Source organism: Oncorhynchus masou, unplaced genomic scaffold, assembly GCF_036934945.1.
Source record: "Oncorhynchus masou masou isolate Uvic2021 unplaced genomic scaffold, UVic_Omas_1.1 unplaced_scaffold_545, whole genome shotgun sequence".
NCBI classification, from domain to species: Eukaryota; Metazoa; Chordata; class Actinopteri; order Salmoniformes; family Salmonidae; genus Oncorhynchus; species Oncorhynchus masou.
This window is the reverse complement of record NW_027011865.1, coordinates 73,553-90,722: the sequence shown is the minus strand read 5'-3', so window position 1 is coordinate 90,722 and position 17,170 is coordinate 73,553. Positions and strand designations below refer to the sequence as shown.

At 45.4% G+C, this 17,170-nt stretch overlaps 1 protein-coding gene across 1 annotated transcript in view; it reads left to right on the top strand.

Annotated features, from left to right (window-relative positions):
• LOC135536016 (C-myc promoter-binding protein-like) overlaps positions 1-17,170 on the top strand; it is a gene marked incomplete at its 3' end in the record, with an annotated part of 158,165 nt that overhangs the window by 68,084 nt on the left and 72,911 nt on the right. The window contains exons 9-13 of the mRNA XM_064962411.1: positions 1,164-1,308; positions 3,414-3,589; positions 5,314-5,414; positions 7,399-7,614; positions 11,207-11,352. Coding sequence (XP_064818483.1) covers positions 1,164-1,308; positions 3,414-3,589; positions 5,314-5,414; positions 7,399-7,614; positions 11,207-11,352 — 784 coding nt within the window. The remainder of the gene's footprint in view (positions 1-1,163; positions 1,309-3,413; positions 3,590-5,313; positions 5,415-7,398; positions 7,615-11,206; positions 11,353-17,170) is intronic.

Genomic DNA, 17,170 nt, shown 5'->3' with positions numbered 1-17,170 from the left:
TACCATAACCCTGTTCAAAGGAACTTAAATCTTTTGTCTTGCCCATTCACCCTCTGAATGGCACACATACACAATCCATGTCTCAATTGTCTTGAGCTTGTCTCCTCCCCTTCATCGACACTAATTGAAGTGGATTTAACAGGTGTATATCATAATAAGGACAGTAGTGGTCCTATAGCAGTACCTTGAGGAACTCCAAAACATACCTTTAGATTGGTTTAAAGAATTGGGTGAAGGTTTGGTGACTGCTGGTGAAGTTCTTGGTATTTATTTATGGTATGATTAATTTATTGGATGGTTATTTTATGGTGTTAGTTATGGTATGGTTATTGTATGGTTATTTTATGGTATTAGTTATGGTATGGTTAATTGGTGGTATTAGTTATGGTATGGTTAATGTATGGTATTAGTTATGGTATGGTTAATTGATGGTATTAGTTATGGTATGGTTAATGTATGGTATATGTTATGATATGGTGAATTGATGGTATGGTTAATGTATGGTATATGTTATGGTATGGTTAATTGATGGTATTAGTTATGGTATGGTTAATGTATGGTAATAGTTATGATATGGTTAATTGATGGTATTAGTTATGGTATGGTTAATGTATGGTATTAGTTATGGTATGGTTAATGTATGGTATTAGTTATGGTATGGTTAATGTATGGTATTAGTTATGGTATGGCTAATGTATGGTATTAGTTATGGTATGGTTAATTGGTGGTATTAGTTATGGCATGGTTAATGTATGGTATATGTTATGGTATGGTTAATGTATGGTATTAGTTATGGTTAATGTATGGTATATGTTATGGTATGGTTAATTGATGGTATTAGTTATGGTATGGTTAATGTATGGTATATGTTATGGTATGGTTAATTGGTGGTATTAGTTATGGTATGGTTAATGTATGGTATTAGTTATGGTATGGTTAATGTATGGTATATGTTATGGTATGGTTAATGTATGGTATTAGTTATGGTATGGTTAATGTATGGTATTAGTTATGGTATGGTAAATGTATGGTTAATGTATGGTATTAGTTATGGTATGGTTAATGTATGGTATTAGTTATGGTATGGTAAATGTATGGATAATGTATGGTATATGTTATGATAGTGATGTAGTGTGTTAATCTCTTCTATGGCTATGTTCCAGTGGTGGTCGGTTCTCCATACTGCTGCAGAACCTCGGCCCGGAGAATGCTATAACGCTCCTGGTGTTTGCTGTGACAGAACATAAGATCCTGGTCCACTCTCTACGGCCCGCTGTTCTGACCAGTGTCACTGAGGCTCTGGTGGCTGTGAGTACCTCAGATATCAGCTGTTTAACACTATAGAACCTCAGATATCAGCTGTTTAACACTATAGAACCTCAGATATCAGCTGTTCAACACTATAGAACCTCATATCAGCTGTTTAACACTATAGATCCTCAGATATCAGCTGTTTAACACTATAGAACCTCAGATATCAGCTGTTTAACACTATAGATCCTCAGATATCAGCTGTTTAACACTATAGAACCTCAGATATCAGCTGTTTAACACTATAGATCCTCAGATATCAGCTGTTCAACACTATAGAACCTCATATCAGCTGTTTAACACTATAGATCCTCAGATATCAGCTGTTCAACACTATAGATCCTCAGATATCAGCTGTTTAACACTATAGATCCTCAGATATCAGCTGTTCAACACTATAGATCCTCAGATATCAGCTGTTTAACACTATAGATCCTCAGATATCAGCTGTTTAACACTATAGAACCTCAGATATCAGCTGTTCAACACTATAGATCCTCAGATATCAGCTGTTTAACACTATAGATCCTCAGATATCAGCTGTTTAACACTATAGAACCTCAGATATCAGCTGTTTAACACTATAGAACCTCAGATATCAGCTGTTTAACACTATAGATCCTCAGATATCAGCTGTTTAACACTATAGAACCTCAGATATCAGCTGTTTAACACTATAGTACCTCAGATATCAGCTGTTTAACACTATAGAACCTCAGATATCAGCTGTTTAACACTATAGAACCTCAGATATCAGCTGTTTAACACTATAGAACCTCAGATATCAGCTGTTTAACACTATAGAACCTCAGATATCAGCTGTTTAACACTATAGAACCTCAGATATCAGCTGTTGAACACTATAGAACCTCAGATATCAGCTGTTTAACACTATAGATCCTCAGATATCAGCTGTTTAACACTATAGATCCTCAGATATCAGCTGTTTGACACTATAGTACCTCAGATATTAGCTGTTTAACACTATAGTACCTCAGATATCAGCTGTTTAACACTATAGAACCTCAGATATCAGCTGTTTAACACTATAGAACCTCAGATATCAGCTGTTTAACACTATAGAACCTCAGATATCAGCTGTTTAACACTATAGAACCTCAGATATCAGCTGTTTAACACTATAGTACCTCAGATATCAGCTGTTTAACACTATAGAACCTCAGATATCAGCTGTTTAACACTATAGAACCTCAGATATCAGCTGTTTAACACTATAGAACCTCAGATATCAGCTGTTTAACACTATAGAACCTCAGATATCAGCTGTTCAACACTATAGAACCTCAGATATCAGCTGTTCAACACTATAGATCCTCAGATATCAGCTGTTTAACACTATAGAACCTCAAATATCAGCTGTTTAACACTATAGAACCTCAGATATCAGCTGTTGAACACTATAGAACCTCAGATATCAGCTGTTGAACACTATAGAACCTCAGATATCAGCTGTTGAACACTATAGAACCTCAGATATTAGCTGTTCAACACTATAGAACCTCAGATATCAGCTGTTTAACACTATAGATCCTCAGATATCAGCTGTTTAACACTATAGTACCTCAGATATCAGCTGTTTGAATCTTTAGGACTTTTAGTCGTAGCTTGTGGTTTTAGTAAGTAGTTTAAATAATTAGCTATGGCAGTTTGATAGTAGAAGTTAAATAATTAGCCATGGCAGTTTGTTAGTAGGATTTAAATAATTAGCTATGGCAGTTTAATAGTAGGATTTAAATAATTAGCTATGGCAGTTTGTTAGTAGGATTTAAATAATTAGCTATGGCAGTTTGTTAGTAGGATTTAAATAATTAGCTATGGCAGTTTGATAGTAGAAGTTAAATAATTAGCCATGGCAGTTTGTTAGTAGGATTTAAATAATTAGCTATGGCAGTTTAATAGTAGGATTTAAATAATTAGCTATGGCAGTTTGTTAGTAGGATTTAAATAATTAGCTATGGCAGTTTGTTAGTATTTTTAGTAGTAGCTAACAATTGCAGTATTGGTAATGTCTCTCGGTTTTGACAGTAGTTTTAAAGGTTCAGTTTCCTCATTTGACCTCCCTCTCTTTCTCTCCCCCTCAGATGATCTTCCCATTCCACTGGCCGTGTCCGTACATCCCTCTGTGCCCGCTGGCTCTGGCAGGAGTCCTCTCCGCCCCCTGCCCCTTCATTGTGGGGGTCGACTCACGCTACTTTGACCTTTACGACCCCCCGCTGGACGTCAGCTGTGTCGACCTCGACACAAACACCATCTCCCAGTAAGCACAGCTTCTTCTGACACGAACACCATCTCCCAGTAAGCACAGCTTCTTCTGACACGAACACCATCTCCCAGTAAGCACAGCTTCTTCTGACACGAACACCATCTCCCAGTAAGCACAGCTTCTTCTGACACGAACACCATCTCCCAGTAAGCACAGCTTCTTCTGACACAAACACCATCTCCCAGTAAGCACAGCTTCTTCTGACACAAACACCATCTCCCAGTAAGCACAGCTTCTTCTGACACGAACACCATCTCCCAGAAAGCACAGCTTCTTCTGACACAAACACCATCTCCAGTTGAGACAGTCTATTCCTCAAGGTGGGCTGTAACCCTGCTGAGACAGTCTATTCCTCAAGGTGGGCTGTAACCCTGCTGAGACAGTCTCTTCCTCAAGGTGGGCTGTAACCCTGCTGAGACAGTCTATTCCTCAAGGTGGGCTGTAACCCTGCTGAGACAGTCTATTCCTCAAGGTGGGCTGTAACCCTGCTGACAAACAGTCTATTCCTCAAGGTGGGCTGTAACCCTGCTGAGACAGTCTATTCCTCAAGGTGGGCTGTAACCCTGCTGAGACAGTCTCTTCCTCAAGGTGGGCTGTAACCCAGTTGAGACAGTCTATTCCTCAAGGTGGGCTGTAACCCTGCTGAGACAGTCTATTCCTCAAGGTGGGCTGTAACCCTGCTGAGACAGTCTATTCCTCAAGGTGGGCTGTAACCCTGCTGAGACAGTCTATTCCTCAAGGTGGGCTGTAACCCTGCTGACAAACAGTCTATTCCTCAAGGTGGGCTGTAACCCTGCTGAGACAGTCTCTTCCTCAAGGTGGGCTGTAACCCTGCTGAGACAGTCTATTCCTCAAGGTGGGCTGTAACCCTGTTGAGACAGTCTATTCCTCAAGGTGGGCTGTAACCCTGCTGAGACAGTCTATTCCTCAAGGTGGGCTGTAACCCTGCTGAGACAGTCTATTCCTCAAGGTGGGCTGTAACCCTGCTGAGACAGTCTATTCCTCAAGGTGGGTTGTAATCCAGTTGAGACAGTCTATTCCTCAAGGTGGGCTGTAATCCAGTTGAGACAGTCTATTCCTCAAGGTGGGCTGTAACCCTGCTGAGACAGTCTCTTCCTCAAGGTGGGCTGTAACCCTGCTGAGACAGTCTATTCCTCAAGGTGGGCTGTAACCCTGCTGAGACAGTCTATTCCTCAAGGTGGGTTGTAATCCAGTTGAGACAGTCTATTCCTCAAGGTGGGCTGTAACCCTGTTGAGACAGTCTATTCCTCAAGGTGGGCTGTAACCCTGCTGAGACAGTCTATTCCTCAAGGTATGCTGTAACCCTGCTGAGACAGTCTATTCCTCAAGGTGGGCTGTAACCCTGTTGAGACAGTCTATTCCTCAAGGTGGGCTGTAACCCTGCTGAGACAGTCTATTCCTCAAGGTGGGCCATCAATCGATGGTGAAGAAAATGAGACTGTATTGCGTTGTGTTTGGCCACTGTAGCTGTAATGATAATAGTAGAATATATTCCAGCGATGTACACTCATATGTGCATCCATTTTCCATATGGGTCAAAGTTCAATCTGTTTCCGTGGTTCTGAGGTATTTGGACCAGTCTTGGAGGCAGCAGTCTCGTGGGTGGTCTCCTGCCCCTATCCCCCGCCGGTGTTAGTTTTGGGTGTGTTCCACCTCTCTGTACCTCTGGAGAGCTGACCGTGTGTTTCTCCTTTCAGCAACGGAGATAAGAGGGCCCTGACCTGGAAGATCCTGCCAAAGAAAGCCTGTAAAAACCTGATGAATGTGCTGAACAATCTCTACCAGCAACTGGTGGACGGTGAGTAGAGGACCGTACTGTACTGTGTGGATAGAGGACTAAAGATTTCAGAATGAATCAACTGGGTCAAGTGTAGCCTGAGTTGCCAGATGTGACTCTGGTTCTGCCTCAGTTCGCTCCTTTAATATAACAAAGACAAAGGAGTTGGCAACAAAAAAAAAGATCTGGCAACCAAGCTAGATCAAGAACACTTTTTTCAATAACACTCCTTTTCAAGGTGGACTTTGAAAGATTCTTTCCAGCGGATGTGTTTGACTCTCAGGTGTTCTTCTTCTTCTGAATATGATAAGCCACTGTAGCAGGAGTGTAGGAGTGCTTTACATTCAGCTTCCTATCCTTTCTCCAGTGTCTACCAAACAGATGGCTGGTCTATATTAAAGAACAGTGTTGTATCATTCTTCTTCTCCTCTCCTCTTCCTCTGTAACAAAACCACCAGTTAGTATTACATCATTACTCCTCTCTCTCTGCATTTCTCTCGCTCTCTCTTTCTCGCTGCATCTCTCTCTCGCTCTCTGCATCTCTCTCCCTCTCTCTCTGCATTTCAATTCAAGGGGCTTTATTGGCATGGGAAACGTGTTAACATTGCCAAAGCAAGTAAGGTATATAATATATAAAGTAACCCTGCATTTCTCTCGCTCTCTCTTTCTCGCTGCATCTCTCTCTCGCTCTCTCTCTCTCTCTCTCGCTGCATCTCCCTCTCTTTCTCTCGCACCCCTCTATCTCCCCCTCCTCCTCGCTCTCTTCTCTCTCTCTCTGCATTTCTCTCTCGTTCTCTCTTTCTTGCTGCATCTCTCTTTCGCTCGCTGCATCTCTCTCTCTCCCTCTCTTTTTCTCTCACCCCTCTCTCTCCCCCCCTCGCTCTCTTCTCTCTCCTCTCTCTCTGTCTCTCCTCCCTCTCCTCCTCTCTCTCTCTGTCCTCTCCCCCCACTCCCTCTCCCTACCTGCTCTATTTGTCTCCATTAGTTCAGTTGTGTTATTTATATCCTAGCCAGTAAACCTGCTGCCTGCTTATTGAGAAATCGAATAGTGTTACATTCTGAGACTCAGTGAGGCTGAAAATGTGTCCTGCCACTGCATTAGTGTTTAGGCTGGGAATATTGAACATCGATACAGCTTGGCAGAGTGACAAGCTGAGTCTTATCTTTAGGGACTTGTTTCTTAGAGGAAAAGTAACTTCAATAGAGATTTAAACTGTGTGTTTTGTTATTTACCCTTTATCTAGTTCAACAACAACACAGAGACAGACAGAACCCAAACCCCCCCCCACGTCATCAACTCAACTTTCATACAGACAGTCCTGCTTGTTTTAAGTTGTGTTTTAAACTGACAGGTAGTTAAACATAGTAGACAAAATATTAAGAACACCTTCCTAATATTATGTTGCTAAAAAATCCTTCTTTAACCGGTCTACTCCCCTTCATCTACACTGATTGAGGTGAATTTACCAAGTGACATCAGTAAGGGATCATATCTTTCACCTGGATTCACCTGGTCAGTCTATGTCATGGAAGGAGCAGGTGTTCCTAATGTTTTGTCCACCTATTGTATCTTCTATGAGTGTTTTCCTCTATGTATCTCTGGAACTGCATGAGGGATGCATCCCACATGGCTCCCTGTTCCCTATGTAGTGCACTACATTAAGGAATATGGTGCCATTTGGGACAAACCCTATAAGATATGTAAACAAAAAAAACATATTTTCTATTGGTTCCTCCCAGATCAGCAGAACCAACAACCCTCTTTTCTATTGGTTCCCCCCAGATCAGCAGAACCAACAACCCTCTTTTCTATTGGTTCTCCCCAAGCTGTTGGTCAGCATAACCAACAGCCCTCTTTTCTATTGGTTCTCCCCAGGTCAGCAGAACCAACATCTCTCTTTTCTATTGGTTCTCCCCAGGTCAGCAGAACCAACATCTCTCTTTTCTATTGGTTCCCCTCAGGTCAGCAGAACCAACATCTCTCTTTTCTATTGGTTCCCCCCAGGTCAGCAGCGTCCTGATGGCCTATTGGAGCTGAGTATGAGTGACTGTACAGAGCTGGCCTGTGGGAAGAGCCTCCACAGCCTGGAGATGGAGATACAGGAAGCCTTCCTCAGGTTCATGGCGGCCATTTTGAAAGGCTACCGCTCATACCTGAGACCCATCACCCAGGCCCCGTCTGAGAAGACTACTGACGCCTCCTCTCTCTTTGACCTGCAAGGTTAGTACCGGCTTGGTGTGTGTGTGTGTGTGTGTGTGTGTGTGTGTGTGTGTGTGTGTGTGTGTGTGTGTGTGTGTGTGAGTCTCTGTGTGTGTGTGTGTGTGTGTGTGTGTGTGTGTGTGTGTGTGTGTGTGTGTGTGTGTGTGTGTGTGTGTGTGTGTGTGTGTGTGTGTGTGTGTGTGTGTGTGTGTGTGTGTGAGTCTCAGTGCATGTGCAGGTCTGGAGCTCTAGCTCGCTGTAGCTGTTCTCTGCTCCAGAGTCTGGACTGGGGCCAGTTGAAGCTGGCTAATACCACACCTGATAGAGTTGAATCTGGACTGGGACCAGTTGAAGCTGGCTAATACCACACCTGATAGAGTTGAGTCTGGACTGGGGCCAGTTGAAGCTGGCTAATACCACACCTGATAGAGTTGAATCTGGACTGGGACCAGTTGAAGCTGGCTAATACCACACCTGATAGAGTTGAATCTGGATTGGGGCCAGTTGAAGCTGGCTAATACCACACCTGATAGAGTTGAATCTGGACTGGGACCAGTTGAAGCTGGCTAATACCACACCTGATAGAGTTGAATCTGGACTGGGACCAGTTGAAGCTGGCTAATACCACACCTGATAGAGTTGAATCTGGACTGGGGCCAGTTGAAGCTGGCTAATACCACACCTGATAGAGTTGAATCTGGATTGGGGCCAGTTGAAGCTGGCTAATACCACACCTGATAGAGTTGAATCTGGACTGGGACCAGTTGAAGCTGGCTAATACCACACCTGATAGAGTTGAATCTGGATTGGGGCCAGTTGAAGCTGGCTAATACCACACCTGATAGAGTTGAGTCTGGACTGGGACCAGTTGAAGCTGGCTAATACCACACCTGATAGAGTTGAGTCTGGATTGGGACCAGTTGAAGCTGGCTAATACCACACCTGATAGAGTTGAGTCTGGACTGAGGCCAGTTGAAGCTGGCTAATACCACACCTGATACCTAATACCATCCAATCTGCACTGTCTCTGGTGGGTATCTAGTCAGACGGCCCTTTATTGTTAAAGACTGCAATGGCTAGCTGTAGCCAAGGGCTTCATCCCAAATGGCACCCGATCCCTTATTTAGTGCATTATTTTTGACCATGGCCCATAGCCAAGGACATGAGCATTCTCTAGTGGATGCTAACCATGCTAGCTGTAGCCAAGGACATGAGCATTCTCTAGTGGATGCTAACCATGCTAGCTGTAGCCAAGGACATGAGCATTCTCTAGTGGATGCTAACCATGCTAGCTGTAGCCAAGGACATGAGCATTCTCTAGTGGATGCTAACCATGCTAGCTGTAGCCAAGGACATGAGCATTCTCTAGTGGATGCTAACCATGCTAGCTGTAGCCAAGGACATGAACATTCTCTAGTGGATGCTAACCATGCTAGCTGTAGCCAAGGATATGTGCATTCTCTAGTGGATGCTAACCATGCTAGCTGTAGCCAAGGACATGTGCATTCTCTCGTGGATGCTAACCATGCTAGCTGTAGCCAAGGACATGAACATTCTCTAGTGGATGCTAACCATGCTAGCTGTAGCCAAGGACATGAACATTCTCTAGTGGATGCTAACCATGCTAGCTGTAGCCAAGGACATGAACATTCTCTAGTGGATGCTAGCCATGCTAGCTGTAGCCAAGGACATGTGCATTCTCTAGTGGATGCTAACCATGCTAGCTGTAGCCAAGGACATGAACATTCTCTAGTGGATGCTAACCATGCTAGCTGTAGCCAAGGACATGAGCATTCTCTAGTGGATGCTAACCATGCTAGCTGTAGCCAAGGACATGTGCATTCTCTAGTGGATGCTAACCATGCTAGCTGTAGCCAAGGACATGAGCATTCTCTAGTGGATGCTAACCATGCTAGCTGTAGCCAAGGACATGAGCATTCTCTAGTGGATGCTAACCATGCTAGCTGTAGCCAAGGACATGAGCATTCTCTAGTGGATGCTAGCCATGCTAGCTGTAGACAAGACATGAACATTCTCTAGTTGATGCTAGCCATGCTATCTGTAGACAAGACATGAGCATTCTCTATTGGATGCTAACCATGCTAGCTGGAGCCAAGACATAAGCATTCTCTAGTGGATGCTAACCATGCTAGCTGTAGCCAAGGACATGAGCATTCTCTAGTGGATGCTAGCCATGCTAGCTGTAGCCAAGGACATGAGCATTCTCTAGTGGATGCTAACCATGCTAGCTGTAGCCAAGGACATGAGCATTCTCTAGTGGATGCTAGCCATGCTAGCAGTAGCCAAGGACATGAGCATTCTCTAGTGGATGCTAGCCATGCTAGCTGTAGTCAAGGACATGAGCATTCTCTAGTGGATGCTAACCATGCTAGCTGTAGCCAAGGACATGAGCATTCTCTAGTGGATGCTAGCCATGCTAGCTGTAGCCAAGGACATGAGCATTCTCTAGTGGATGCTAGCTGTAGCCAAGGACATGAACATTCTCTAGTGGATGCTAACCATGCTAGCTGTAGCCAAGGACATGAGCATTCTCTAGTGGATGCTAACCATGCTAGCTGTAGCCAAAGACATGTTGGATATGAGGATTGTGATCCCGACAAATAGGGATGAGGAGTTTAGAGAGACCTCTGCAGTATTGTTAGGTAATGACTAGAGCTGAAAGACACACACACAAGTATGGGTAATGGGAGAATGTGCTTTCTCAATGTGTTTCTTTGGCCAAGTGGTGTGGCTGTATCTGTATCCATAGAGAATCTATCAGCTGTCCATTAGTATTACTGTAGGGACCCACAACAACACAAAGCTTGGCCTCCATGACTGCAGTGTGAGGCAATGACCAAACATCCTCCTCACTCCCCCTGGCCCTGTCTGTCCTGCAGGTCAGCTGTTAGTCAGGTCAGCTGTTAATCGTGTCAGCTGTTAAACAGGTCAGCTGCTAGTCAGCCCAGCTGGGTTTAACACTTAAGGAAGTCACTTCCCTGTTTTGCACCCTATCTTACCTGCACGACTGTGCCAAGCTAAGGTACATCTGTTGTTATTGTAAAAGAGAATGTGTTCTCAAAGACTTACCTGGTTAAATAAGGACTCACCTGGTTAAATAAAGACTTACCTGGTTAAATAATGACTTACCTGGTTAAATAAAGACTTACCTGGTTAAATAAAGACTTACCTGGTTAAATAAAGACTCACCTGGTTAAATAAAGACTCACCTGGTTGAATAAAGACTCACCTGGTTAAATAAAGACTTACCTGGTTAAATAAAGACTTACCTGGTTAAATAAAGACTTACCTGGTTAAATAAAGGTTAAAAAAATTAAGCAGTGTGCTTCATGGTCAAGGTTTCAAGACCCTAAACCTATTTTGCCAGATATATCTAGCAGTGAACCACAAATGTTCCATTTCTCCCTCCCCAACCGTCCTCTTCAGGGTTCCTGAAGATCAGAGACCGGTCCCACCAGAAGTTCTACTGTATCTTTTAAGGTTTCTCATATGGTTGTAATGTTCTGTAGGGTTCCTGAAGAGCAGAGACCAGTCCCACCAGAAGTTCTACTGTATCTTTTAAGGTTTCTCATATGGTTGTAATGTTCTGTAGGGTTCCTGAAGAGCAGAGACCGGTCCCACCAGAAGTTCTACTCCCTGATGACCAAGACTCAGATGTTCATCAGATTTATAGAGGAGTGCTCCTTCGTCTCAGACAAAGACGCCAGCTTGGCCTTCTTCGATGACTGTGTGGACAAGGTACAGCTTGGTTTATAGTACTGTCATCCTGGTCCTTCATAGACCTATTCTCTGAAATAACCCTAACCCTTCTCCATACAGCTTGGTTTATAGTACTATATCATCCTAGTCATATATAGACCTGCCCTCTGTGAAATCTCCCTGTCTAGTAACTATGCTATCCTCTATCAGTGTTCTTCTCCCTGTCTAGTAACTATGCTATCCTCTATCAGTGTTCTTCTCCCTGTCTAGTAGCTATGCTATCCTCTATCAGTGTTCTTCTCCCTGTCTAGTAGCTATGCTATCCTCTATCAGTGTTCTTCTCCCTGTCTAGTAGCTATGCTATCCTCTATCAGTGTTCTTCTCCCTGTCTAGTAGCTATGCTATCCTCTATCAGTGTTCTTCTCCCTGTCTAGTAACTATGCTATCCTCTGTCAGTGTTCTTCTCCCTGTCTAGTAGCTATGCTCTCCTCTATCAGTGTTCTTCTCCCTGTCTAGTAACTATGCTATCCTCTATCAGTGTTCTTCTCCCTGTCTAGTAACTATGCTATCCTCTATCAGTGTTCTTCTCCCTGTCTAGCAACTATGCTATCCTCTATCTGTGTTCTTCTCCCTGTCTAGTAACTATGCTCTCCTCTATCAGTGTTCTTCTCCCTGTCTAGTAGCTATGCTCTCCTCTATCAGTGTTCTTCTCCCTGTCTAGTAACTATGCTATCCTCTATCAGTGTTCTTCTCCCTGTCTAGTAACTATGCTATCCTCTATCAGTGTTCTTCTCCCTGTCTAGCAACTATGCTATCCTCTATCTGTGTTCTTCTCCCTGTCTAGTAACTATGCTATCCTCTATCAGTGTTCTTCTCCCTGTCTAGTAGCTATGCTATCCTCTATCAGTGTTCTTCTCCCTGTCTAGTAGCTATGCTATCCTCTATCTGTGTTCTTCTCCCTGTCTAGTAACTATGCTCTCCTCTATCAGTGTTCTTCTCCCTGTCTAGTAGCTATGCTATCCTCTATCAGTGTTCTTCTCCCTGTCTAGTAACTATGAGCACACTGAGTAGCAATCCCCCTACTGTATTACCTCACACTGAGCAGCACTCCCTCTACTGTATTACCTCACACTGAGCAGCACTCCCTCTAATGTATTACCTCACACTGAGCAGCACTCCCCTACTGTATTACCTCACGCTGAGCAGCACTCCCCCTACTGTATTACCTCACACTGAGCAGCACTCCCTCTACTGTATTAACTCACACTGAGCAGCACTCCCCCTACTGTATTACCTCACACTGAGCAGCACTCCCTCTACTGTATTACCTCACACTGAGCAGCACTCCCCTACTGTATTACCTCACACTGAGCAGCACTCCCCCTACTGTATTAACTCACACTGAGCAGCACTCCCCCTACTGTATTACCTCACACAGAGCAGCACTCCCCCTACTGTATTACCTCACGCCGAGCAGCACTCCCCCTACTGTATTACCTCACACTGAGCAGCACTCCCCCTACTGTATTACCTCACGCTGAGCAGCACTCCCCCTACTGTATTACCTCACACTGAGCAGCACTCCCCCTACTGTATTACCTCACGCTGAGCAACACTCCCCCTACTGTATTACCTCACACTGAGCAGCACTCCCCCTACTGTATTACCTCACACTGAGCAGCACTCCCCCTACTGTATTACCTCACGCTGAGCAGCACTCCCTCTACTGTATTACCTCACTCTGAGCAGCACTCCCCCGACTGTATTACCTCACGCTGAGCAGCCCTCCCCCTACTGTATTACCTCACACTGAGCACTAATCCCCCTACTGTATTACCTCACACTGAGCAGCACTCCCCCCACTGTATTACCTCACACTGAGCAGCACTCCCCCCACTGTATTACCTCACGCTGAGCAGCCCTCCCCCTACTGTATTACCTCACACTGAGCAGCACTCCCCCCACTGTATTACCTCACACTGAGCAGCACTCCCCCTACTGTATTACCTCCCACTCTTCCCTACTGTATTACCTCACACTGAGCAGCACTCCCCCTACTGTATTACCTCCCACTCTTCCCTACTGTATTACCTCACGCTGAGCAGCACTCCCCTACTGTATTACCTCCCACTCTTCCCTACTGTATTACCTCACGCTGAGCAGCACTCCCCCTACTGTATTACCTCCCACTCTTCCCTACTGTATTACCTCACGCTGAGCAGCACTCCCCCTACTGTATTACCTCCCACTCCCCCTACTGTATTACCTCACGCTGAGCAGCACTCCCCTACTGTATTACCTCCCACTCCCCTACTGTATTACCTCCCACTCTTCCCTACTGTATTACCTCACACTGAGCAGCACTCCCCCTACTGTATTACCTCCCACTCTTCCCTACTGTATTACCTCACGCTGAGCAGCACTCCCCCTACTGTATTACCTCCCACTCTTCCCTACTGTATTACCTCACTCTGAGCAGCACTCCCCCTACTGTATTACCTCACTCTGAGCAGCACTCCCCCTACTGTATTTTTGTCAGCTACCAATTGTGCAAGTTCTTCCACTTAAAAAGATGAGAGAGGTCTGTAATTTTCATCATATGTACAGTTCAACTATGACAGACAAAATGAGAAAAAAAATCCAGAAAATCACATTGTAGGGTTTTTAATGAATTAATGACGGGGTGTGTAGGCTCGGGGTGTGTAGGCTCGGGGTGTGTAGGCTCGGGGTGTGTAGGGTCGGGGTGTGTAGGGTCGTGGTGTGTAGGGTCGGGGTGTGTAGGGTCGTGGTGTGTAGGGTCGTGGTGTGTAGGGTCGTGGTGTGTAGGGTCATGGTGTGTATGGTGTATAGGTCATGGTGTATAGGGTCAGGGTGTGTAGGGTGTATAGGGTCAGGGTGTATAGGATATGTAGGGTCATGGTGTAGAGTGTCATGATGTGTAGGGTGTGTAGGGTCAGGGTGTGTAGGGTCAGGGTGTATAGGGTCAGGGTGTATAGGGTCATGGTGTATAGTGTCATGGTGTGTAGGGTGTATAGTGTCAGGGTGTATAGGGTCAGGGTGTATAGGGTCATAGTGTATAGTGTCATGGTGTGTAGGGTGTATAGGGTCAGGGTGTGTAGGGTCATGGTGTATAGGGTCAGGGTGTGTAGGGTCATGGTGTCACGCATCCGCTACAAGACCATGGTGCTTGCCTACGGAGCTGTGAGGGGAACGGCACCGCAGTACCTCCAGGCTCTGATCAGGCCCTACACCCAAACAAGGGCACTGCGTTCATCCACCTCTGGCCTGCTCGCCTCCCTACCACTGAGGAAGTACAGTTCCCGCTCAGCCCAGTCAAAACTGTTCGCTTCTCTGGCCCCCCAATGGTGGAACAAACTCCCTCACGACGCCAGGACAGCGGAGTCAATCACCACCTTCCGGAGACACCTGAAACCCCACCTCTTCAAGGAATACCTAGGATAGGATAAAGTAATCCTTCTCACCCCCCCTTAAATGATTTAGATGCACTATTGTAAAGTGGCTGTTCCACTGGATGTCAGAAGGTGAATTCACCAATTTGTAAGTCGCTCTGGATAAGAGCGTCTGCTAAATGACTTAAATGTAAATGTAAATGAACATAATATTTGCAAATTATGGTGGAAAAGTGGGAGAACTTGCACAATTGGTGGCTGACTAAATACTTTTTTGCCCCACTGTTGATGTTGATGTATGGTTTTGCCAGACCCATCCAGGGACGTAGTGGAGGGTAAATGCCGTTTACGCACATTTTTATTTGTGAAATAGCGTTTACTTGCCTTTTTTATTTTGTTAATAATCGTTTATCCACTTATTATTGCTTTCCCAGCGTTGATCTGAGTTCTAATCGCACCTAACTTTGCTCATGAGTGAAATCATGTATGATTCATGAATGCTCGTTATGTTCGCCTGCTCCCCTGGATTTGCCTCGTTAGCAACGCATTCACTCACCACTCTGTCCAACGGGAAACTCCGGCCTCTACATAGGCCGAGTGGTGAAACAAACTACCTCAGCCCAGACCTACGGTGGCAAGTGGCAGAGAGACGCCGCTGACAGTGGGATTTTTTTTTAAACATCCCTCGACTCCTGCCGTGTCAACAGACACCCCCCAAACCAAAACATCCCTCGACTCCTGCCGTGTCAACAGACATCCCCCAAACCAAAACATCCCTCGACTCCTGCCATGTCAACAGACATCCCCCAAACCAAAACATCCCTCGACTCCTGCCATGTCAACAGACACCCCCCAAACCAAAACATCCCTCGACTCCTGCCGTGTCAACAGACATCCCCCAAACCAAAACATCCCTCGACTCCTGCCGTGTCAACAGACATCCCCCAAACCAAAACATCCCTCGACTCCTGCCGTGTCAACAGACACCCCCCAAACCAAAACATCCCTCGACTCCTGCCGTGTCAACAGACATCCCCCAAACCAAAACATCCCTCGACTCCTGCCGTGTCAACAGACATCCCCCAAACCAAAACATCCCTCGACTCCTGCCGTGTCAACAGACACCCCCCAAACCAAAACATCCCTCGACTCCTGCCGTGCCAACAGACATCCCCCAAACCAAAACATCCTTCGACTCCTGCCGTGTCAACAGACATCCCCCAAACCAAAACATCCCTCGACTCCTGCCGTGTCAACAGACACCCCCAAACCAAAACATCCCTCGACTCCTGCCGTGACAACAGACATCCCCCAAACCAAAACATCCCTCGACTCCTGCCGTGTCAACAGACACCCCCAAACCAAAACATCCCTCGACTCCTACCGTGTCAACAGACACCCCCCAAACCAAAACATCCCTCGACTCCTGCCGTGTCAACAGACATCCCCCAAACCAAAACATCCCTCGACTCCTGCCGTGTCAACAGACATCCCCCAAACCAAAACATCCCTCGACTCCTGCCGTGTCAACAGACATCCCCCAAACCAAAACATCCCTCGACTCCTGCCGTGTCAACAGACACCCCCCAAACCAAAACATCCCTCGACTCCTGCCGTGTCAACAGACACCCCCCAAACCAAAACATCCCTCGACTCCTGCCGTGTCAACAGACATCCCCCAAACCAAAACATCCCTCGACTCCTACCGTGTCAACAGACATCCCCCAAACCAAAACATCCCTCGACTCCTGCCGTGACAACAGACATCCCCCAAACCACAACATCCCTCGACTCCTGCCGTGTCAACAGACATCCCCCAAACCAAAACATCCCTCGACTCCTGCCGTGACAACAGACATCCCCCAAACCAAAACATCCCTCGACTCCTACCGTGTCAACAGACACCCCCCAAACCAAAACATCCCTTGACTCCTGCCGTGTCAACAGACATCCCCCGAACCAAAACATCCCTCGACTCCTGCCGTGTCAACAGACATCCCCCAAACCAAAACATCCCTCGACTCCTGCCATGTCAACAGACATCCCCCCAAACCACAAAAAACAGATTAAGTTTGAAGCTAACGTTGAACGGAGTCTAACCTCAGCAGGACTGAAATGAAGCTAGCTATAATCAAAAGATGGGCTATAAGTTCTCATACAAAATACCTTTTCTTTACAGAGAGTAGTGAGATAGACAGTGGTGAGTCAGGCTGCAATGACCCTAACCCAAATGAGATACACAGAGAGAAGAAGCATTGAAGCCAGCAGGGAGAGAGGTTAGAGAATCTTTCATCTTATCAAACACAATAACTTGTTGCTCTTCAAATGTGTATAGAATACAACATTTTATAGTAAACTAAGGGCCTTTTACACTGTCAGAATTAACTTTCATGTCTTTCATATGTTGGGACAGCCTGTGGGACTTAACATTTTGTGAAATTTAACGT